This window comes from Cygnus olor, chromosome 33 (genome assembly GCF_009769625.2).
Source record: "Cygnus olor isolate bCygOlo1 chromosome 33, bCygOlo1.pri.v2, whole genome shotgun sequence".
NCBI classification, from domain to species: domain Eukaryota; kingdom Metazoa; phylum Chordata; class Aves; order Anseriformes; family Anatidae; genus Cygnus; species Cygnus olor.
Window position 1 is genome coordinate 620,910 of NC_054090.1, and position 21,143 is coordinate 642,052.

Here is a 21,143-nt window from a genome sequence, read left to right on the forward strand (position 1 = left end):
TCACATTTTTCCAAGATCAAACCAGGACCTCATGCTGATGAAGCATCCCTAATTCCCAAACACACTCTGCTTCGGGAAATCTGACCAAATGCCTTGGCGTCGTTTTTTTGTCTTTTCCACTGTTTTCCCATGTCTCTGTGGCGCAATCGGTTAGCGCGTTCGGCTGTTAACCGAAAGGTTGGTGGTTCAAGCCCACCCAGGGACGCCGAGGGGTTATTTTGGAAAACAAGTGCACAGCAGACAGATGCTGCTAATTAACGCTCATTACTCTGAGCAGCCCCACACGGAATCCCCCCCACCCCTCTCCCATGGTGGGAGGGATTTATTTAAGCCCAGCCCTGGTTATTTGGCAACTTGGCTCTGGAGTAGCATATATGTTATGGGACTTTATCTTGCTTGGGGTGGATGCAAAGCCCTTCAGGAGCCACCAACTCTTGCTGTGTCCTGATATAATACCCATGACAAGGGCCTGCAGGTTTGAGTTAGGCTGAAAATGTGAGCCTAAAGGTTAAATAAAGCATCTGCTTTTGCTAAAACAATTTTGGGGAGAATTGAGTTAATTTACTCCTAAAGGATGGGAGAAACAAAATCAGAAGTGCAGCAACAAAACAAGCAGGTGCAATCTCCCTCTTTTCTCCCTTTTTGCAGTGCTTCAAGTTTTAAATATACTTTTCTTAATGAAATTGATGCTCCACATCGTGGCCAGCTCTTTTCTGAGCTCATGAAGGTGCTGATGACATTTTTAGCCCAATTTCTGCCGTGACACAACCCCTCATTTGCTCTGATTTGAGAGTACATGCATGGTATTGCATTAGACTGAAAGAGCAAGTTTGCATCCCGGGTCATCGCGCTGCTTATCCTGGTACAGCACGGTTATTTGTTATAGCTCTTGAGGAGCTGGAAGAAAGCTGCTATCAATTAGCAATGGAGTTCTGCATTTCAAAGCATTTTTGATTGTGGTTGGGTCTTGCCCAGTCTTCCTAAAAGCACTCTGAGCTCATTGCAAGGAGCCTCCTGGCCTTTTATGCAAATGCAGCTGGTGTAAATCTTTGCTTTGCCTTTTATTTATTTATCAACATCCTTCCAATAATCTGAAAAGACACAGGTTGAGTTTGCAAAGCTACAAAACTTAGAACAAGAGTTACTACAGAAAGAAGAAACTCCACTGAAAATCAATTTGCCTATCTGGGTGCATAGGCTGTACAGCTCCTGGGCTTGCTTTTTATGTTCACGTTGCTAAATTTATTTGTATAACAAAGTGTTGGCCATGCTTTTAGCTCAGCTGGCAAGAGATTAGAAGGTTCGAAGAGGCCATGGAGGCAGAGATCATCCTGACTCTGGTACCCATGGGGGATTTGGAGTGGTCGTGTTGGGCTACAAAGGAGAAAATGGCTCAGAAGCAATGAATTATCTCTCAGATCCTGGAAAGAGAGCAAGACCCAGCTGAAAGGTGATGAGTTTCTAAATGGCTGAAGGAAGTCGAGATGAAGGGAGGCCAAGACCTCTCTCTACTGGGAGATGGAAGCACCTGAGACAAGGGGCTGAGAAATACCTGCATTTATTCCATCTTAGTCATTCCCTGAAGTATTGTATACATAAATAAATTAGAATATACCACAGCACACCTGAGCAGGGGTAATATCGAGTCATGAAACCTACAAAGAGATTACTTTTAGTATTCCCTTTTCACCTCATAAGTGTTTAACCAGGTAGCTATTAGTCTTTTGTCTGAGGACAGACACTTTTTTACAGTTTTTGTTTTCTTTGCTGCTGCAGAGTTGGAAAGAGGAAACCCTGGGAAGAGGTTTGTGCCACCAAGAATGAATTCAAAGCATGCTGGTGGCATGTAGTAAGGTTGGAGTTTCTCAGAGCTCATCCTTCTCCAAGAAATCCTCCAGCAGCTCCTCGTTTTCGCTGAGTATCCGGGCCTCGCTCTCGTCGTGGATGTTGCTCGCAGCCCTCACAGCGGCTTTCATGGAGGTATCGATCCAGGCGTGAGGCTGGGCAGTGTGCTCTCCTGCGAAATGCACCCTGCCCTCGTGCTCAAAGAGAGCCCACGAGAAGTCAGTGAACTGGTAAGGGGTGAAGGCCGCAAATGCCCCCATTGAGTGCTTGTCCAGCTGCCACTTCTGTATCACGTACTGGCTGCAGGTGTACTGCAGGTACTCCTTGCTCACCTGGTGGATGTCCGCCAGGTCCTGGAGCACCACGTCCAGGCACTTTTCATCCGTGAGGGGCAGGAAGAACTCGGCGTCATCGTTCCAGGTGTAGGAGGCTAGGATCACCCCTACCCCACTGGAGAAGTTGTGGCTGGGGTAGTAGATAAACCTGGAAGGGCGGTCAGTGATGGAGTGCCCTCCTCGAATGCCATCTTTCTCCCAGAACTTCTCAGTGCAAGCCAACACTATTTTGGAGGCACTTGCATAGTGGATGGAGCGAAGGGCATGGGTCTTGGGGGAAGAGAGAGGTGGGACGAATTGGATGTGCCTGGTGGCTTTGGCAGACGAAGTGACGAGGACGTAATCTGCTTTTGCTATACTCGGGACCAGGGTGTCCGGAGCACGGTAAAACACCTGGACTTTGCCTCCCTCCCTCATGATTTTCTCCACCGTGCAGTTGAATTTGATGACGTCTGGCAGGGCTTCATGGAAGGCTTCGGGCAGTTGGTCAAAACCCCCTGTGATTTCGTCAAAGCTGAAAGGAAGAAAAGGGAGGTGAGGGAAAGATGATGAGTTTCAGTAAATGTAAAACCTGACTTCTCCTAGAGGTAATAACAAAGCTTGGAGTTAGGATTCTCATCCGATGTCTAAATGCCACTGAAATTTTCTCTTCCAGTGGCTTTCTGTGGACCAGCACAAAATAGGCTTTCCTATAAGAGACACCTTACCTTTCCTCATCAGAGAAGATATCAAAATCCCACAGCGAGGCAAGGAAAGACAGATAAAATCCGGAGTCCTCATTCAACAGGTCACCAATCATCTGAACAGCTCCTCGGCTCAGATTTCCTACTTTGATCAAATATTCCTAGAAAGGCCAGGAAGAAAACAGGGCCTGTTGTTATTACCTCAGGCAGAGCGTGTATCCCTTATATACCCCAAGGCAAAATTCATGCCCTGTTGCTTGATACTCCATCTGATTACAAGACCCACGATGGAGGAACATGAGGAGAGAGAAGCTTCTCTCCTCTTTGAAAATAAGACAGCTCTAACAACTCCTTGCAAGTCATGATTGCTTTTTCTATCTTTTTTTTTTTTTTTTTTTTTTTTTTTTTTAAGCAGAAGGCAGAATTGGTTAGGAAAAAATCACTTTAAAGTGTTGACAGAGGAAGGGACTAGGGCACTTCAGACCCTTTCTTCAAGAAGTTTTATCATCAGCAGGGAAATTAAATTTATTCTCAAGCCACTAACCTTGGTGGAGAAGGAGTCATATTTTGTCAGATATTCCTTGCAGTCCATAGTCTGGAAATTTTTGAAAGCCTGGAGAGGAAATATTGATATACTCATGAGAGAAAGCACATTTCCCAAAGCATTGCCTCCTGCTCTGTTCTGGTAGGATTCATCCGGGGCATTCAGTCCTAGGGATTTGGGAACCCTGGGGCTGAGCTAGAGCTAGCAGATCCTGCCTCACCTTTTAGGAATTTATCTCTTGGCGTGGCATTTTCTATTTCCTCCAGCTCCTGGTGAATTCATCCCAGAGAAATGAAGGCATATGAAAAGACTCTGCATTCAGCTAGCCTAGATTCTTTCTGCTTTTCACTCCAAAAAGACCCTAATCTTCCCTAAATATGATGGCAGGTGAGGGTACACTGTAACCCAGAGGGATGGGTGCTGGTGCAATCCCTTCCTTGTGGCCACGTACCTTATGTAGTGCCTCCCTATAAAGCTGGCTGGCACTTTTGCCCCTCTCCGAGGGATGCAGCGTGTAGTTTAGGATGTTGGGGTTTCTATCCACTTCCCCGGCTCTCACCCGGACGCCGTTCACAAAGTACCAGGTGTTGTTGTCTGTGTGGAGGAATGGGTTTAGCTTCAGGTTGAACTGCCTAATAAATTCACGGACCAGCCTAGAAAAGAGAAGAGGAATAGGGAGGTGCTTGCAAACACCCAAACCCTGCCACAGAAGCATTGAAAACCTGGAAAGGAAACTTTTTCATCGACCATGGGAAAGCCCCTATGTCCCTTTGTAAGTGCAGATAGGCGTTATCATCTTTGATAAGTGTCAAAATTATCAAACACAAGTGGCCAAATGTTTTTTTGGCCATTTTTATGCAGCTGCTAAGCTCTGGGGGAGAGATGGCGGAAATAGCTTTTTCCTCCTGCTCTTCTCCATCCATTTCCAAGCACAAATCCTTGGCCTCATCTCCATCCTCAGCCTCGTTCCTCCTCTTTTCGGGTCAGGGAAGGAGGACACCACCTTACCTGTGCTTGCCTGGCAGGCGCATGGCTCCCAGCTCCACGTACCAGTCCTGTCCCTCCTCTCGGTAGGTCCTGATCCGTCCTCCGACCCGATTGCTGATTTCCAGAATGGTAACCTGAAAAGCAATTCGGGGTGGAGGTTGCAGGTTTTCAGGCTTTGGGGATTTCATGCAAACCAAGCAAGCTCACAGGCAAGCAGTGTGTGTGTCCCATGGAGCAGGATAGGCCCCCTCCAAATAACAAAACAGCTGTCTGTAGATCCAAAATGCTTTGTGTTGGCCAAGATCCCCTCTGCCTACAGCACAGTCCCTAATTTCTGCATCACATTTGTGCACCCACTCTCTGCTGAAAGAGTCCTAGCGTTGGTTCAGCTGCTCGATGTGCTGGAAGGGTTTGGAAAACAGCCAGAGAAAGGCGGATCGTGTCTTTCCCACCTCCAAACCCCTCAGAAAGAGAGAAAAAAGCACCCAACAGAGACAATCTCTTTACTTTTTGCTGCTTGCATTCATTTGGGGGAACATCTGAATGAGCTGCTTTGCATATACCTTCACTTTTTTCCCCCCCATCGCCTCTTGTCCTTGCTTGTAGTTTTGAAAATCACTCCTGAATCAAGTGAAATTCCTGGAGCCTGCTCGTTTTTCCTTCCTTCCCCCACCACTGCATCCACTCCTGCATTTATTCCCCCTGAAAATAAATTTATTTCCCTCTCCAGGCTGGAAATTCCTTACAGTAGGAAAATAAGATGTGCTATCGCTCACCTTGTGGCCGGCATCTTGGAGCAGCTTCGCTGCCGTAAGTCCGCTTATTCCTGCACCGACGATGACCACATTTGCTGGCTTAGTTGCACGTCCTAGCCCATGCTTGACTATATCCAGTAGCTCCTCATAGTCTTCATCGTGAAGGCAATATTCAGGGAAACACGAAAACCTCTTGGCGCTTACGAGCCCCACGAGCAGGAGGATTTGGAAGAGGACTAGGGAGGGAAGAAAGGAAGAGAGGAAAATAATGCAACGAAGACGCTCGGCAATCAGCATGCAAGTTCATTCCTGAGAGCCAGGGAGGGAGGTGGCAGCACAAACCGGTGCCCAAACCCCAAAGAGGAATGAGCAGCAAATCATTTTTCAAATCCAGTTGCATGATTGTGAAATCCATGGCATCAGCAAGGCTCTCACAACCACAGCCAGATGTCAAGCAGGGCCAGTGAATGCAAATTTTGTTTCAAGGAAAAAAGCAAGCCCGGAGAGATTTTATTTCATATGTTCTACTTGTATAGCTCTTGTAGTGAGTTTCCAAAATGAGTTTGACTTTTTTGAATAAGCTCGAAAGGCTCCATAATGAGGAATGGTAATTAAATTGCATACATGTGCAAGGAATTAAGGAAGTTTATTAAAAATATATTGTTGTGCCAACTGCCCTGTCCCTTGTCTCTGTGACATCACAACTTTAATGCACTGATATTGTCTTCTCCCTCCACCACACTATTACATTAGAAACAGGAAGAGATTATCTATATTAGATAGATGATGACAGGTGATGGGAAAGGAAGCTTGGTGACCAGAAACCACGCTGATTCTTTCTAATTTTTGTTGTTTCTAGTCTCAAAAGTAGCTACAGGGTAGCTTCCATTTTCTTTTCCTTTTTCTTTCCCCAGCTGTTGCTAGTTTCCTTCCAGGGAAAAAGAGGAAGGGAGAGAGAAAAAAAAAAAAAAGCTTTTGAAACCACACCTTGAGTAATTCTTATTCATAGAGAAAATCCCTGTTGGAATCGCTGCTTTTGTTGTATCAGCCCCAGGTCTGCCGACAATCTGGGTCAAAATGCAGCTGCTGCAAATGAGCCTCAGAGCTGTTGGAAGCAGGACTTTCTATCCACCTCGCTGAAGATGCTGACTGTGGCCATAAAATAAAGAATTAGAAAGCACCTGCTATGTTTAGGCCGTTTATCAACAGGCCTGCCATCCTAAAGCATGGCAGGAAGTGGTATCGTGCTAAGAAAATTGCATTAACCTTCTTGATGCAATGTTGCCACTGCCCTGGGCAGCCTTGAGGACCAGGGACGTTGTCTTGAGTTGTGGTTTTGGTGGGCTGTGTAGCAGCAAAGAGACAGTAGCTGGTTTTGTTGCCTCCATCCCACCCAACGTGACCACCCCAACTAGCCCTGGCCGATGCAGAAGGCAAAGGGGATCCTCTGGATGGAGATCGGGGTCCCCATGGGAGGAGAGCGAGCATGTTGGGGCGAGCTCTTGGAACCATCTGCTGGATTTTCACCTTCCACCAGCCCTTATGGTGGGGCTGGAGCTGGAGAAACCGCAAATGTGATGCAAAGAGGTGTCCTTCAGGAAGGTCCCCGGGAGAATCTGAGCTTGCAGATGGGTTTCCATCGCTCCCTACGCACCTGGGCACGTCCCAGTCCCCTTGCAAGGGAGATCTCCCACTGCCAGGGCAAGTTCAACAGGATCATGAAATACTTTTGCTGGAGAAACAGAGATTTGAGGCTGGTGCCCTCAGGAGGTGACACAAAAGGCACCCACCAGACGCAGGCAAACCCAGCCACCGAAGACAAAAGGAAAGCAGGAGAAAGCAGCACGACACCCCAAAGTCCAGAGGAGAATCACTCACCTGCCCCAGCCATGGTTCCTGGAGGAAGGCAAGTCTTCCGCTGAGATTAGTTTTCATTTTATACCCCGGCTTAAAAAAAAAAAAAAAAGAGGTAACACGGCAGTGGTGGCTCAAAAAAAAATCTGCCAATCAGTTCACCCCGGAAGAGAGCAAAGTGTGGTATGTCATAAGAAGGGAAAGAAGCAATTGCATGTACACTCAGTTCCCCTGTATGTATTTTTTTTTTTTTTTTTACTCCCTGCTTTTGCCACCTCTTTGGTCATGAGCCATCAATTTACGGGACATTATGGGAAGCATTGTGATCGTCAGAACAGACAAAGGGTGACCGCACCCTTCTCTGTGATGAACAGAGAGCTTCCTACTGGGAAGATATCTGGCTTGGGTTTTTTTCCCCGATACTGCAGCCCCCATAAACTATACTTAGATATTATCATTCATCTCTCGCTGCATGGAGACCTGCAAGGTAACATCCAAAATATCCTTTCTGGTGGTATTTCCACATGGCAGTTCATCGATCTCACACTCTTAATTACTGCATAATTTTGGTTATGTTGATCCTGGCCCTGTTAGCATAGAGGGAACCAAGAGATGCCTGAAATGGTAAAAACACTGAGTTGTAATGGTATTTTTTTTTCCATAATCAAGAACTTTGCGTAGCTAAGAGACCATACACCACAAACCAGCCCAAGGAAAGGTCCCTCAGCTGGTTCATCACACCTTGGTATGGATGGACTCCAATCTTGGCACCTTGAATGGACATCTCCTTAAAAATAATGATAATAAACCCACAGCAGACTACTTTTGCCCTATAAACTTGGTCTTTTCCTTCGTCTTATGCCTAACCTCTGCCTTTTCCAGTCAATGGGGTGATTTGCTGTTTCAGTTACAGAAGCAAAACCCAGAACTGGTACTTCCCAGTCTTGTGGCCCTTGGGGTGAGCTCAGCACTGGGTAGAAGCAATCCCCTTTGCTGGGACTTCCTTGCAAAACCACTTTGCTGGAAGAGCCCTGCAAGCCTTGGCAGTGATTGAGTCATCTTAGTGTTTTTTTCATGTTAAAAACCTCCCATTTGTCTTCTGCAGTGCTTTCGGTTCTCCTTGTGCTGGACTAACTACATGCAACCAAGCAGAAGTGACAGTAAATCATTCCCTCCTGCTATTGAAAGTCTGGGTTTTAGATTTTCAAGTGTATTTCCCTGGCCATCGAGACAGGGAGGTTGAGAGCTTGGTGTGGCTTTGTCTGGTCCTCTCTCTGGCTTGTTTCAGTACTGCTTTTTTTTTTTTTTTTTTTTTTTTTCTTCCTTGGTTGCAACAGTTGGAGCCTCTTGCACCAAGCTGATCTCATCACCATGCATTTTCCCACCCAAAGTTCAACAATATTGCAGGTTTTTCTGAGGTTTAAGCAGAATTTTGAAGAATTGTGGTAAGGGGGTTGGTGTTCTGGTGCTGGTGCTCACCCGTGCTGTTATGTTGGTCAAAATTAAGGCTTTAAATACAGCCTCAAAAGAGTAAATTGTGGATCCATGGGGTAAAACATGGATCAGGGGTGGGTGTTGAGTGGGCTTTCCATATGTTACCCCATTCATGAAGTCAAATTTGGGGGACGTTTTAAATTATGATCCCACTGGATGAGCTTGCAGGCTTTCTGGGACCAGTGCTTAAAAAATTCCTTAAGCATGGATAAGAAAATTGTGGAATTGCTTGGGTACAAAAGGAACTTGAAGCCCATCTGGTTCCAGCCCCCTGCCATGGTCAAGGACAACTTCTCCTGGACCAGGTTGCTCCAAGCCCCATCCAACCTGGCCTCGAAATCTTCCAATGACAGGACATTCAACAGCTTTTCTGGGCAACCCATTCCAGTGCCTCACCGCCCTCTGAGTAAAGAATTTCTTCCTCATATCTTACCTAAATCCATCCTTTTTTTTGTTTAAAGCCATTACTCCTCGTCATCACGCTTCCTGATGAAGACTCACTCCTGAAGCTCCCCTTTAGGTATGGGGAGGCTGCTCTCTTCTCAGGACTAAATAACCCCAAATTTCTCAGCTTTTCTTCAAAAGAGAGGTGCTCCAGCCCTCTGATCATCGCTGTGACCTCCTCTGGACCCACTCTAACAGGTCCATGTCCTTCTTGTGTTGAGGTCCTCATGGGTTGATGACCAGGGTGCAATCTTTGTCATGCAGCAGGAATTAGAGAAGATGTTGTGGTTTAGCCCGGCTGGCAGTCAAACACCACACAGCCGTTCGCTCACCCTCCCCCCTCCCTCTCCGGGATGGGGGAGAGAAACGGGAAAGTGAAGTCTGTGAGTTGAGATAAAGACAGTTTATTAAGACAGGGAAAAGAATAACAACAACAATAATAATAATAATAGTATTAATAGTAATAATGTGTACGAAATAAGTGATGCACAATGCAATTGCTCACCACCCGTTGACCGATGCCCAGCCTATCCCCGAGCAGCCGCCCCCACCCCCCACCCCGGCTAGCCACCCCTATATATTGTTCAGCATGACGTCAGATGGTATGGAATACCCCTTTGGCCAGTTTGGGTCAGCTGTCCTGGGTCTGTCCCCTCCCAGCTCCTGCTGCATCCCTAGCCTGCTCGCTAGCAGGACAGAGAGAGGCTGAAAAGTCCTTGGCTTGGTGTAAGCACTGCTCTACAACAATTAAAACATCAGCATGTTATCAGCGCTCTTCTCATTCTAATCCAAAACATAGCACCCTGCCAGCTACTAGGAGGAAAATTAACTCTGTCCTAACTGAAACCAGGACAGAAGAGATTTGCATCTGTGAGTTCTCTTGCTTCGTATGAGCTTGTCATGTAGCTACAAGAGTTTTGCAACGCTGTGCTCAAAGGGTCTTCCTGGAAGAAGGCAGGGTGTGGGTTTTTCCCTGTAAAAGTCATCGTTGCGGCAAGCTGGATATTTCCTGGTGCTCTTTCTTCTTCCTGTCCCTGCAGCAGCCCCCTCATGGAGGTTTAATCTTCCCCAACACCGTACCCTCAGTGTCGCTTCTGGGATTGCCAATGAAGTTCATAGTGCTTTTAATACAGCCTCAGACCTTGGCTATGCCCCCAAAATGGTGTTTTTTAACAAAATTCCAACACACATCTCTGCCTGCTGGCACATCAAGGCAAGACTACAAATTAAGTCTTTGCAACCAGCTTTATGTCCACAAGTTCCTTTCTGTTCTCATTAAAACTGGGTGAGGAATGCCCAAGGTTAATTTCCTTCTAAGAAAAATGAAAGAATTGCATGCTTTTCTTCCATTTCTTTTCTTCCATTTCTTTTCTTTTTCAATTTCTTGCTTCTTTGGGCTTTTTGGCCCAGAGCACATCCCCATTTAAGAAAATCCACCCACTTGCCTCTTCCAAATGTTAAACCCAAATCAAATGCATAATTTATTATTATTATAATTATTTTTCTTGCAAACAACAGCTTATTTTGTCTTGGTTTTTCTCTGCTTGCAATCCCCAGGCTGTTTTCTTGACACCTGCTGGCATCTACGATGGCAGCCGACAACACGAGGCGTCTGCTAAATGAAGCAACAACTTCTTGAGTGATTTGAGAACGTGACGAAACCAGCACTTACCCGTGTTCCCAGGACTGACAGATTTTCGAGGGCGGTTTCTTTTGATAAGGCAGAGCTTAGCGCATGTCCTAGCAAGTTGCTTTATGATGGGCCGCAAATAACAGGTTTTGTTGTCTGGGGATAAGCAGCTCACTATTAATTGCAAAAGGCGTTCCTCCCATGTTCCTGCTTCCGTGAGGATTACTGGAAGTCCAGCTTCCACCTGAAACTTGAGGCTTGGAGAAGGACAGCCGGGGGAAAGACAACGCTATTGAATCAGCCAGGATAGAATGGGGAAAAAAGGGGTCCATTACTTGGGCCCTGGTGTCAGTGGTTTTCTTCCTTCTTGTTACAGCGACCTCTTTGTCCTGGGGTGTTGAGTAAGAAGTCAGAGGAATGGTGCAAAGTAGAGAACTTCGCTTAAAAAATGAAATTTTAAATTGCTTCATTCTCTCATGCAACTGCTTGGCTTGGCATTGCTCCCCCCATTGCAGCTCTGGGTATTTATGGTGGAGGAACCACCATGAGGCCATAGGAAGGAAATGAGGGATCCAAAGGGAATTTGGATAAATTAGAAGGGAGAAGAATTGTTTTAAGCAGCCAGGCTGCAGGAGGGGATGAGCAGAGGCCCCAGGGGCTGTGATGCTGCAGCTGCTTGTGCTGTGGGTTCATGGGACATATGGGAAAAGCTCATTATTTGTGCCCAGGGAGCATATTCTAAATTTATGACCCCCCCCAAAAAAATGATTAAGCTTGGGGGGGGGGATTTCCTGCAAATACCAACTCACTGCTTTACGATGGGGATTTCCCATCAATAGGCAAAGGTGAGAAAAGGTGTATGAGAAGAAGGATTGGCATCCATGCACCCATTCCCAGGCCAGAAATCCCCAGGGAAGGCCAGGCAGAGCCTCGAGCCTGGTGCTTTGGACCGTGCATCCATTCTGGCACTGCCCACTTGTGTTTTACACCCATTTATTTTCCCCTCCGGCTCTTTGCTGACATCTATCTCACACTAATTTCTGCTTCTCGCGAGCAAGAATTTATATTGAGTTACTGCTCCGGGTCAGCAAACAGAACTGGGACAATAGGATGTATTCTAAGGGCTTTTTTTTTTTTTTTTCAGGGCTGAAATGCAATTTGCAGGTGCTAAAGCAGCATCAAATACCCAGAGCATTGGGTAGAGTGAAGAAATAATTCTATTCTTCTAAATAATTGCCTTATGGTTTTAACAATGCTGGTTTTTTGTTGTTTTTTTTTGTTGTTGTTTTGGTTTTTTGAGAGAGAAAATCAGGGTTTGGAGAGTTTGGAGTTAGAGCAGGACATAGCACGCAGGGGGATTTGAGCATCTAAGAAAATAGAGGTGATGAGCATGTGCATTTGCACGTGGGTATGAAAAAGGAGCTGCGCTGGAGAGGAAAAACCTGGGGATTGTATTGGGCTTAAGTGGCAAGGTTTTGGGAGCAGGTAGAAGAGGGTGGATGGGGCGGAAGTTGGTTTTGGTTTGCTGTGAGTTCCCACTCATGCAGCCTGTTATTAGTGGGCAATAAATTCCATCCATCAGCTTTCTGCTGAGTCTGTTTTGCTCGTGACAGCAATCACCTGAGTGATCTCCCTGATTTAGTAAGGCTCGGCTAGCCCTGGAGCTTAGCTGGCCATTGCTGTGAAATCACCACAGGTGGATCTGGGTGTACTCATTAAGTAATTAGTCATTGTCTTCCAGCTTGCAGGCAGATTTGCTGGCAGTTTGAGCCAAGGAAAGATGTTCTTCCAAAGGATTTTCTTTTCCTTTGTTTCCTGCTCGCCCTGAAATCTCCCATGGCATGTGCTGCACGTATGGAGCAAATGTTTGGGGATGGGGTTGATATTCCTGCCCCCACCCCAAAAATAAATGCTAATTTTTGTTAAGTGGAAGATTTGCGCTGCGATTTGCACTATTATTGTGGTTTAATATCACGGTGGGGTCAAAGGGGTGGGGGACATGGGGGGTCTTGAGGTCTTTTGGGGTCCCATTATACCTGGGGGTCCCAGGGGGGGCCCAGTGACCTGCATCATTCCATTATGAAGTGCTGGGGGGCATTGTTCTCTTGGCCAATGGGGGGCTCCGTCCTGTCCCTAATTTGCTTAAAAGGGGGGTGGGCAGAGGTATTTGCAGGTTTGAGGGGTCCAGGCAGGGCAGGGTTGAGCCATGGTGTCTGCTGGGGGAAGAAAGAGATCCCAAAGGAGGAGACAACCCCGGCAAAGGAGGAGGCAAAAGAATCATGCCAGAAGACCTCCATCCAAGCCCAGGAAGCCCCATGGGAAGGCGAAGCGGAAACCCACAGAGCCACGGAAGAAAGTGGCCATGAAAGGCTCCTTCGACCCCATCAGCGCCAAGGCGCTCAACCAGATGAAGCGAGACGGCAAGCTCCTGTCCCCCGAGGCCAAGGGGCTCATGGTGAGCTTCCTGCAGGATGTCTACAAGCAGGTGTCGAAGGAGGCCGACCGGCTGCGGAGGGAGAGCCGCCACCCCATCGCCGGCCCCGCGCATGTCCAAGCCGCCCTCCGCCGCGTGATGCCGAAGCGATTCAGGCACGCGATGACCAGCGTGGCCGCACGAAGCGGGCGCTAAAAGCATAGACCCTCCCTCCTCTCCCTCCTTTAAGCCCTCGGGAGCAAGATCCAAAGCCCAAAGGAGAGGGATTAAAAACTGGAAAAGCTGCTGGGAAGACCTGTGCGACCACCAGCATATGGTGGAGAGATTGCAGGGAAGGAAATATTAAAATCAGCATTGCAATAAAGCACAAACTTATCGGCATTTGGTGGTGTCAGAGTTGTTTGTTTGTTTTTGTTGGTTTTTTTTTTTTTTTTTTTTTTTTTTATCATGGGGCTCACAATCTCATTAGTGAGAAGCTGTAGGTGTTACGTTAGAAAAATCAGGGCTTCCATCCTCATTGCTGCAAGGCGATGCTTATATATACCTGAGTCTATATGAATTGCTGATGATTTAAATGGCTGTGTGCATGGAAAATGTCACAACACCCTAAACTGCCCCAGGATAGCGGTGGTGCTAGCCCGGCCCTGCCCTTGCCAGGATATTAACCATGGCAATTAAAGCAGTGATTCTTCGAAAGAAAAATCAGCCCGACCACGCATCTGCTTTCAGAGGGTAAATGTGAGAGCGTGAGCGCGTGCTTCTAGTAAATGTGAGTGCATGCTTCTACCGTTGAATTTGAGGAGGAGAAAAAAAAAAAAAAGATTTATAATAAAAAACAAAATCTATTGTGGTTGTTAGCAGGAGAAAAAAGTAAAATAAAGAAACTTTCGGGGTGGGGGGGCGAAAAAAAAGGGAACTTCCCTGACCGGGAATCGAACCCGGGCCGCGGCGGTGAGAGCGCCGAATCCTAACCACTAGACCACCAGGGAACCGCTGGTCGGGCTGATCCGGCGAGGCCCCACGCGTGACCCCGTCGCGGGGGGACCCCAGCCCACGGGGGGGGCGGCCGTTTTGTCCCCCCCGTCAGCCGGGACCCCCCCCCAAAGCAGCGTGTCCCCAGCCCGTTTTCTCGTTGTAACCCACTCGTGCTTTCTGCCCACGCGCGGGTGCAAAGGGCTGGGCGCAGAAATGGGAACAGGAGCAAGTTTTAGCGCCGGAAAAAAAAAAAAAAAAAAAAAAGGAAAATCGGCTTTTTCCCCCAAATCCCGTGCAGGAGCTATCGAAAATTATTAAGATTGCAAAGGAAAAGATGTGTCAGAAGTGGGATTTGAACCCACGCCTCCATTCGGAGACCAGAAAACCCCAGGGAAGGGAAAGCAGAGCCTTGAGTCTGGCGCCTTAGACCACTCGGCCATCCTGACACTGGCTGAGGCCTTCCTCCCCTCCTCATCCTCAAGAATTAATCTTCAAAAAAAAGCAAGTGGGTCTGGGGGGGAGGGTTTTGGGGGCTTGTCTTGAGATTAAGCCATGTAAATGCATATATATTATATGTATTTTAGATATATGTGTGTGTTTTTATATATTTCTGTATTTTTCTTTGCCCTAATTGTGGGTTTTTCTGGCTCAGATCTTTATGCAAATTACGCATAATGTCACAGGAGCCCTGTCTCACCCAGCCAACCCCGGGCTGCGGTGTCGAGCCCTCATTTGCCTATGCCCACCCCTAAAAAAGCTCTGGGACACCCCCACAGCGAGGACCACCGAGGCCGAAGGAGACCCCATGGCCGCGGCCACCAAGAAACGAGGGCAGCCTCCAAGAAACAGGAGGAGGAGGAGGAAGCAGAAAACCCAGCAGACAAAGCCTCCCCTTAACCAGAGAAGGTCGAGGCGCTGGAAACCAGTTCCAAAGGGATTCAATTCCCAGTCGAAGAAGAAATCCAGCAAGAGGGGCATCTCCAGGCTGGCCAGCCACATGCCACCGGTAGGCAGGCGCATGTCGGTCAGGGCGAAGAGGTTGATGAAATCCTCCATGGGCAACCTCTGCAAGGGGCTGGTGAGCGAGGCAGACCGCTGGAGGAAGCAGCGCCGCGGGTCCTTCATCGGCACCTCGGAGCTGCGGGCTGCCGTGGGCAAAGTCATGAGACGAGGTGGAGTGAGGTTTCCTTCCCTCGTGCCCCGCAGGTCTTCTTGCGCGAATTGAATAACACCTCTCGCCACGACGCCCTGCCTCTTCTCCCTCGTTTTAAGCCCAGGGAAAAGAAGAAAGAAAAAGAGGGAAGGAGAAAAAAATAAAAAAATAAACTCAGAGCTTTTCCCCACCCTCTTGGTTCAAGAGCATTCCTGCAGGGATGGCCACCAAGCCTAGCACCCCGTGATGCCAACGCTATTTGGGGTTGGCTCCTGGATGGGAGCATCTTCAGCATCCTGCAAATGTGGGATGACATAAATCAGCTTGCCACGATGCTGGTGGGAGACCACGAAATGCTCCAAAGAGCCTCCGGTGGGAGCTGAGACCACACCAAATGTCTGGTCGGGGACTGGAAGCCCCACTGGGGACATTTGGAAGCAGGGTGATTGCTCCTGGACGTCCTGAAGTCACATTTATCCCGGCGTGGTAGTGAGCTGGGGAGAGAAATGATGTTTTTTGCCCACGATTCTCTTTATTTAGGGCTGGGCTTATGGGTTTGGCGTGATTTTGCAGAGGCTCTAGGAGCTGGGACAGGGGTAGAGCAGCCAAGGCCAGTGTCTGGAGCTCCCTAACCACGTTCCCCAGACAAATCCCAATGAATGTAGAGCCTAAATGTGAAAATATATGGGAAAAGGAGCGTGCTGCAGAACAGCACCTGGGGAGAAGTCCCAGGTGTTTTCCTTTCCTCCTTTTTTTTTTTTTTTTTTTTTTTTTCTGGGTTATTTAAGCCACTTTCTCAGCTGTGCAAGGGCTGCTTGAGAGGGATCTCGTAGCTGAGTCTTGAAGATTTGGTGCCCAGATCTTCTCATCCAGCTCCAGGCCAGAGGAGATCCCACCAGGTAAAGCAGAAAACTGGGTGCTTTTGGGGAGCTCCTACAAGATTTGGGGGCTCTGGTGGAGAGAGGAAGCCCCAAGGCTCCCTACAGCCCATCTCCTTCCACCACTGCTGCAGAAAATACAGGGCATGGGGCATTCCGCCTTCTTGGGTCCTTCTTGGACCACCTGAAAAACAGTTTTGGGGTCTCCCCGTGCCATTTCATGGAGCTACGAGGACTGGTGCCCCCCCTCTCTGCTCCTTGCACTGGTCCCAGTATGGGGGCTGAACTGGGATGTAGGGCAGCTCATGTGGGTCTCTTCCTCCCTCCCCGTGCCCATCACCCCGAGGCTCTGGCTCTGGCTTTGGGGCAGAGAGCAGCCCCTTGGCCTCGATGGACCTGGGCATGATGGGGATGAGGATGGAGATCCCCCAAAACTGGGGCTCAGTCCCCTTGGGATCATCCGTCTGCTGCTGAGGAGGGATGGAGAGGGGAGAAGAGGGGGGGAGGCTGCAGCAGTTGGCTCTGGGGAGGAAGGGGTTAAATGCCTGTGCGTTAGGGGGGGCAGGATTTAGGATAATCCCCCAGCCTCGAGCTCTTGGTGAAGGAAATTAAAAGAAAAATCGCTGCTTTCCCACCCAGGGAGGAGTTAAATCACAAAAAAATAATAATAATTAATAAAATAATAATTTAATTTTTTTTTGGGGGGGGGGGAACAAGCTGTTTTTGCCAACCACGTGATGAAAACAGGGGGTCTGGTGTCCCCCACTGAGCCCCGATCTCCTCGCGGTGACAATGGGACCGGTGTCCCCATAAGCACCAGATGCCACCCGGCTCCGTATCTCGCCCCCAATTCCCCCCCATAAACCAACTTTTGGGGGTGCTGCCCCCCCCCCTTTGGGGGGGAGGGGTCCTGGGCCACATGGCACACAAGGGGACCTGCGGTGCCCCCCCTCAATATGTGGGATGTGTCCCGTATGCCGGGACCCCATAGCCAAACCGTGCCCCCCCCACACCCTGCAGTCTCCTTTAAAATCCCAGTTGCCCCCCGGTACACCCCAGTTCACCCTGAGCCCCTTCCCCATTTTATCCTTCCTCTTACAGACCCCAAAAGATGGGGGAAAAAGCAGCTTTTCCTTTCCTAGATCCCGTCCCTTAACAATTTTATCACCCCCCCCCCCCCCTTCGGGTCCCCATTTCCAGGCGAAAACCCCAATTTCTTGCCCCCAGCTCCCATCCCCGATACTGGCAGAGCAACCCCCCACACACACCCCGTGTCCCCCTTGTCCCACCTCACCCGATTCCCCCGCTGCACCCCAAACTTGCAAAACCCTAAACTCCCCCCCCCCCCTCGATGACCCAGGAGCAGGGATTTCGGCCAGGCTGACGAGCTGGGGGCCCCCCCAAAAAACTCTTTGGAGATGCTTGGGGAAAGGAGGTGACGGAGCGGGACCTGTGGCCGTCCCTGTGTGTCCCCCCCCCCCCCCGGGGATTTGGGGACAGTGGGATGGGGGGGGGGGGGAGCCGGGTTTGGGTTACCTCTAGAGGGCTCTGGGTAAGAGCTGAGCTTATTCTTGGCATCTCCTTTGTGCCGGATACCGGCTTGGGCTTCCGGAGCAAAGCCATGCCCGGCATCGCCTCCATTGTAACCCATTGTCAGGGGGGTCTGCGTACCCCAATAACACCCTAAAAAGCAGGGGGGGGTGGGTGTTGGTGGGGGGGACGTTTCCCCCCGGTGAACAGCAGCGATCCCAGGTAACGGGGTGTAAAGGGGGGGCGATTTGGGGAAGGGACGGCGCTGTGCGCGGGTCCCGAGCCGCGTCGGGGTTGGAGTTCGCAGGATGCGGCCCTCGGGGGTGTTCGCTGGGAGCGGCGGCTTCTTTTTGGGGGAGAGGATGGGGGGCCCCCGGTTAGTGGGATGTGGCCACCCCCCCCCCCCCCAAAGTGTGCTGTCACGCCGGGAGGGCCGATTCCCAGTGGGATGGGGACTGGGGGAACTGGGATGGTGGAGGGAGGAAGGCAGAGGTTGCTGCGGGATGTGGTTTGGTGGAAAAACGGGGGGGGGGGGGGGGGGGGGGGGGGAAACAGGCAGCAGGGCGAAATAACTTTATGGGGAAAGATTTCGAGGGAGACATTTTATTATGGGGAGGGCTGTGCTGGGATATGGGGTGGGAAACGGAATTATTATGGGGAGAGCTCTGCCTCCCAAACCTCCTTTGTCCCTTTGCAGCTGTCTGCATAAGCTCCAATTTCATCATTTCTTCCCCCAAATCTCTCTCGAGGCAATGGGGACCCTCCTGCTCCCCTGTCCCCAAGCAGGCTGGGGTTTAATCCTGCGGGGGGGACCCTGCGTGCACTGCAAGAGGGAGAGAGAAAACCCCAAATTCAGCCCAGGAAAAAGCATCAAAACCCCAAGTGAGAAGCGTTTCTGGGGGGATTTCCCCCCGTTTTAGGGATTTCTCTTCCCCACAGGAGGCTTTGAGGAGCCGTGAGCGAGGACAGGAGGCACAAACCTTTGTTCCTGTGGCCCCCGCGCACCATGGAGCCCTGGGTGATGCTGGACCCGGGGCAGAAGGCGCTGTACCGGGATGTGATGCAGGAGAGCTACGAAACGCTGATGTCCCTTGGTAAAACAACCCCCCCCCCCGGATCCCCTTTTTTTCTCCTCAGACACCCCCCTGCCTTTTCACCCTGCCCTATTTTTATTTTTATTTTTTTTTTCCCCTACCCAAAAGGCACGGGGCGGAGGAATCCAGGCAGGTTTCAAGGGGGATTTCCCCCAAGCCCCAGCGTCTTCCTTAATTTTTAATTTTAAAACAGGAAAATATTGTGGGTCTCTGCATGTTATTTAATTGAAAAACAGCTCGTGGGGTACTCATGCGTATCCGTGTCCCCAGTTCCTTCGTCCTCTCTTCCTCCCCTTCGGGACGCTGGATTTATAGGGGAAACCTGCTCCATCCGTTTAAATGCCCCCCCCCCCCCCCCCCCCTTGCTCCAGCTGAGGCCATGCTCTCCCCTTTTTTCCCCCCCCCCCCCATCTCCCCAGCAGCACAGGGGCTGATAAGCGAAAAAGCAGCGGAGGAAGGCGCCGTGGAGCAGATCCCCGAGGAGCTCGAAGAGCACCCATCCCACAGCCCGGAGAGGGCCAAAACCCTGGGCTCCAACAGGAGGAAAACCAAACGGCCCGACAAAGCCGCGCCTCAATGCATCGCGAAGGTGCCCAAAACCACCCCGGCCCCGAAATTAGAGTGCGTGAAGCCTCTCCGTGAGGCGAGCAGCAAGGGCTCGGCGCGGGAGCGGCCGTTCAGCTGCGCCGACTGCGGCAAGAGCTTCCCGTGGGCCTCGCACCTGGAGCGGCACCGGCGGGTGCACACGGGCGAGCGCCCCTTCAGCTGCCCGGAGTGCGGCGAGACCTACAGCCAAAGCTCCCACCTCCTCCAGCACCGCCGCACCCACGCCAGCGACCGGCCCCACAAATGCGGCGAGTGCGGCAAGCGTTTCGCCGGGGCGGCCGAGCTGGCGGCGCACGGCCGGGGCCACGCGGCCAACAAACCCCACAAATGCGGCGACTGCGGCAAAGGTTTCGTCTGGGCGTCCCACCTGGCCCGCCACCGGCGCGTCCACACCGGCGAGAAACCCTTCGGCTGCCCCGAGTGCGGCGAAGCATTCACCCAAGGCTCGCACCTCGCCAAGCACCGCCGCAGCCACACGGGCGAGCGGCCCCACCGGTGCCCGGCGTGCGGCAAGACCTTTTGCCAAAGCTCCGACCTGGCTCGCCACCGCCGCACCCACCTGGGCAAGAAAGCTTTGCGCTGCGGGGACTGCGGCAAGCTTTTCCGAGCGGGGCCGGCGCTGGCCAGGCACCAACGGGGCCACCGGCAAGAGTGCACCCACCGCTGCGACGACTGCGGGAAGGGTTTCGTTTGGGCGTCCCACCTGGAGCGGCACCGGCGCGTCCACACGGGCGAGCGCCCCTTCTCCTGCGGCAGCTGCGGCGAGCGCTTCGCCCAGAAAGCCCACCTCCTCCAGCACCGCAAAACCCACTCCCCCGACCGGCCCTATAAGTGCGGCGAGTGCGGGAAGTGTTTCTGGGAGGCCCCCCCTTTCCTCGCCCACCAGCAGGGCCACGTGGCCCAAAAGAGCTACACGTGCGACGAGTGCGGCAAGGGCTTCGCGTGGGCGTCCCACCTGGAGCGCCACTGCCGCGTCCACACCGGGGAGAAACCCTACGAGTGCCCCGAGTGCGGCGAAGCCTTCACCCAGAGCTCCCACCTCACCAAGCACCGCCGCAGCCACCTCCCCAAGGTGGATTTTTCGCCGGAGAGGACCTGGCCGGCGGGGGAAAAGCCCCCCGCTGCGTCCCACTGCGCCGTGGGGTTGGCAGAGTCGCCCGGAGCCAGCAGCGGCGAGGAGCAATGAAGGGCCCTGAGTGCCCCAAAAGAAAACTTTGGGATGGGGACAAGACAAATGACAGCGAGTGACGCTTTTGAGGAGGGTGGCAGGGCTGCTCCATGAGGTTTTATCCTTCCTGGTGTCTCCTAGAAGCGACGGGGGAACGTTGCCTGCTCCCTTGGTGGAGGAGGGGACTCCAAAAAGGGACATTTTTGGGGACACGAAGCCCCTTCCTGGGGGACACACGGCGCCCTTCTCCATTTGGAAGGGTCGACGCGGATTCCTGGGGCTGTCCTTGTGCCAAAACACGTGGTTATTTGTACCTGCTGTGTCGGGTCTGCTTTTTGGGGCTGGAGACGGGGACACCGTGGGGATAAACCAGACCCCGAGGGTGCAGCAAGCGGGGAGGGAGGTTTGAGGGGCGGGGGGGGAAAGGAGGGGGAAAAAAAAAAAAAAAAAGGGAGCCCCATGCCCTGTAGCCACCTGTGCCTGGCTCTCCTTGCACCACAACCCCAAACCCCGTGGGTGCTCCTGGTGGGAAATGCGTGGAGGGGTTTTAAAGCACACGGACCCTGTGGGATGTGGCTGGGGACGGATCCTACGGGGAAAAATCCCCGGGCAGGAGCTGGGCTTGCTGGGGAAATCGTGCTCCGGGGAGAAAAGACGCCGAGACACACGGAGAGGTGTTTTTGGTGAACTACCCTCTATTTTATTACCTGCTAAGCCAGCCTCTCCCTCCCTGC

The 21,143-nt window shown here is 51.0% G+C and overlaps 2 protein-coding genes, 1 long non-coding RNA gene and 3 other non-coding genes across 9 annotated transcripts; 2 read left to right on the forward strand and 4 right to left on the reverse strand.

Annotated features, from left to right (window-relative positions):
- The first annotated feature begins 131 nt into the window (after nt 1-131).
- Nucleotides 132-205, forward strand: TRNAN-GUU. The gene has a single exon. It is a non-coding gene; the product is annotated as a tRNA-Asn (tRNA).
- An 838-nt stretch (nt 206-1,043) lies between these two features.
- On the reverse strand, nt 1,044-9,004 carry IL4I1 (interleukin 4 induced 1). Of its 2 annotated transcripts, none has more exons than XM_040542770.1 (7): nt 7,028-7,103; nt 5,171-5,385; nt 4,416-4,528; nt 3,859-4,060; nt 3,408-3,476; nt 2,888-3,024; nt 1,044-2,694 (listed from the first exon to the last, which is right to left on the reverse strand). In XM_040542770.1, the coding sequence occupies exons 1-7, from the start codon at nt 7,038-7,040 to the stop codon at nt 1,866-1,868; spliced, it is 1,578 nt and encodes a 525-aa protein (XP_040398704.1). In that variant the 5' UTR covers nt 7,041-7,103; the 3' UTR covers nt 1,044-1,865. The 2 variants fall into 2 exon arrangements, with proteins under 2 accessions (XP_040398704.1, XP_040398705.1); XM_040542771.1 differs by lacking the exon at nt 7,028-7,103 and adding an exon at nt 8,931-9,004 and having other exon boundaries at nt 1,065-2,694.
- Nucleotides 9,005-13,922: 4,918 nt separating this feature from the next.
- TRNAE-CUC lies at nt 13,923-13,994 on the reverse strand. The gene has a single exon. It is a non-coding gene; the product is annotated as a tRNA-Glu (tRNA).
- A 206-nt stretch (nt 13,995-14,200) lies between these two features.
- On the reverse strand, nt 14,201-17,623 carry LOC121062669. Its single transcript, XR_005815650.1, has 2 exons — nt 17,548-17,623; nt 14,201-15,627 (listed from the first exon to the last, which is right to left on the reverse strand). It is a non-coding gene; the product is annotated as an uncharacterized LOC121062669 (long non-coding RNA).
- On the reverse strand, nt 14,318-14,426 carry TRNAL-CAA. Its single transcript has 2 exons — nt 14,389-14,426; nt 14,318-14,363 (listed from the first exon to the last, which is right to left on the reverse strand). It is a non-coding gene; the product is annotated as a tRNA-Leu (tRNA).
- LOC121062633 (zinc finger protein CKR1-like) lies at nt 15,930-20,727 on the forward strand. Of its 3 annotated transcripts, none has more exons than XM_040542791.1 (3): nt 15,930-16,032; nt 18,481-18,635; nt 19,055-20,727. In XM_040542791.1, the coding sequence occupies exons 2-3, from the start codon at nt 18,548-18,550 to the stop codon at nt 20,425-20,427; spliced, it is 1,461 nt and encodes a 486-aa protein (XP_040398725.1). In that variant the 5' UTR covers nt 15,930-16,032; nt 18,481-18,547; the 3' UTR covers nt 20,428-20,727. The 3 variants fall into 3 exon arrangements, with proteins under 3 accessions (XP_040398725.1, XP_040398724.1, XP_040398726.1); XM_040542790.1 differs by lacking the exon at nt 15,930-16,032 and adding an exon at nt 17,607-17,763; XM_040542792.1 differs by lacking the exon at nt 15,930-16,032 and adding an exon at nt 17,607-17,763 and having other exon boundaries at nt 19,058-20,727.
- The last annotated feature ends 416 nt before the right edge of the window (nt 20,728-21,143 follow it).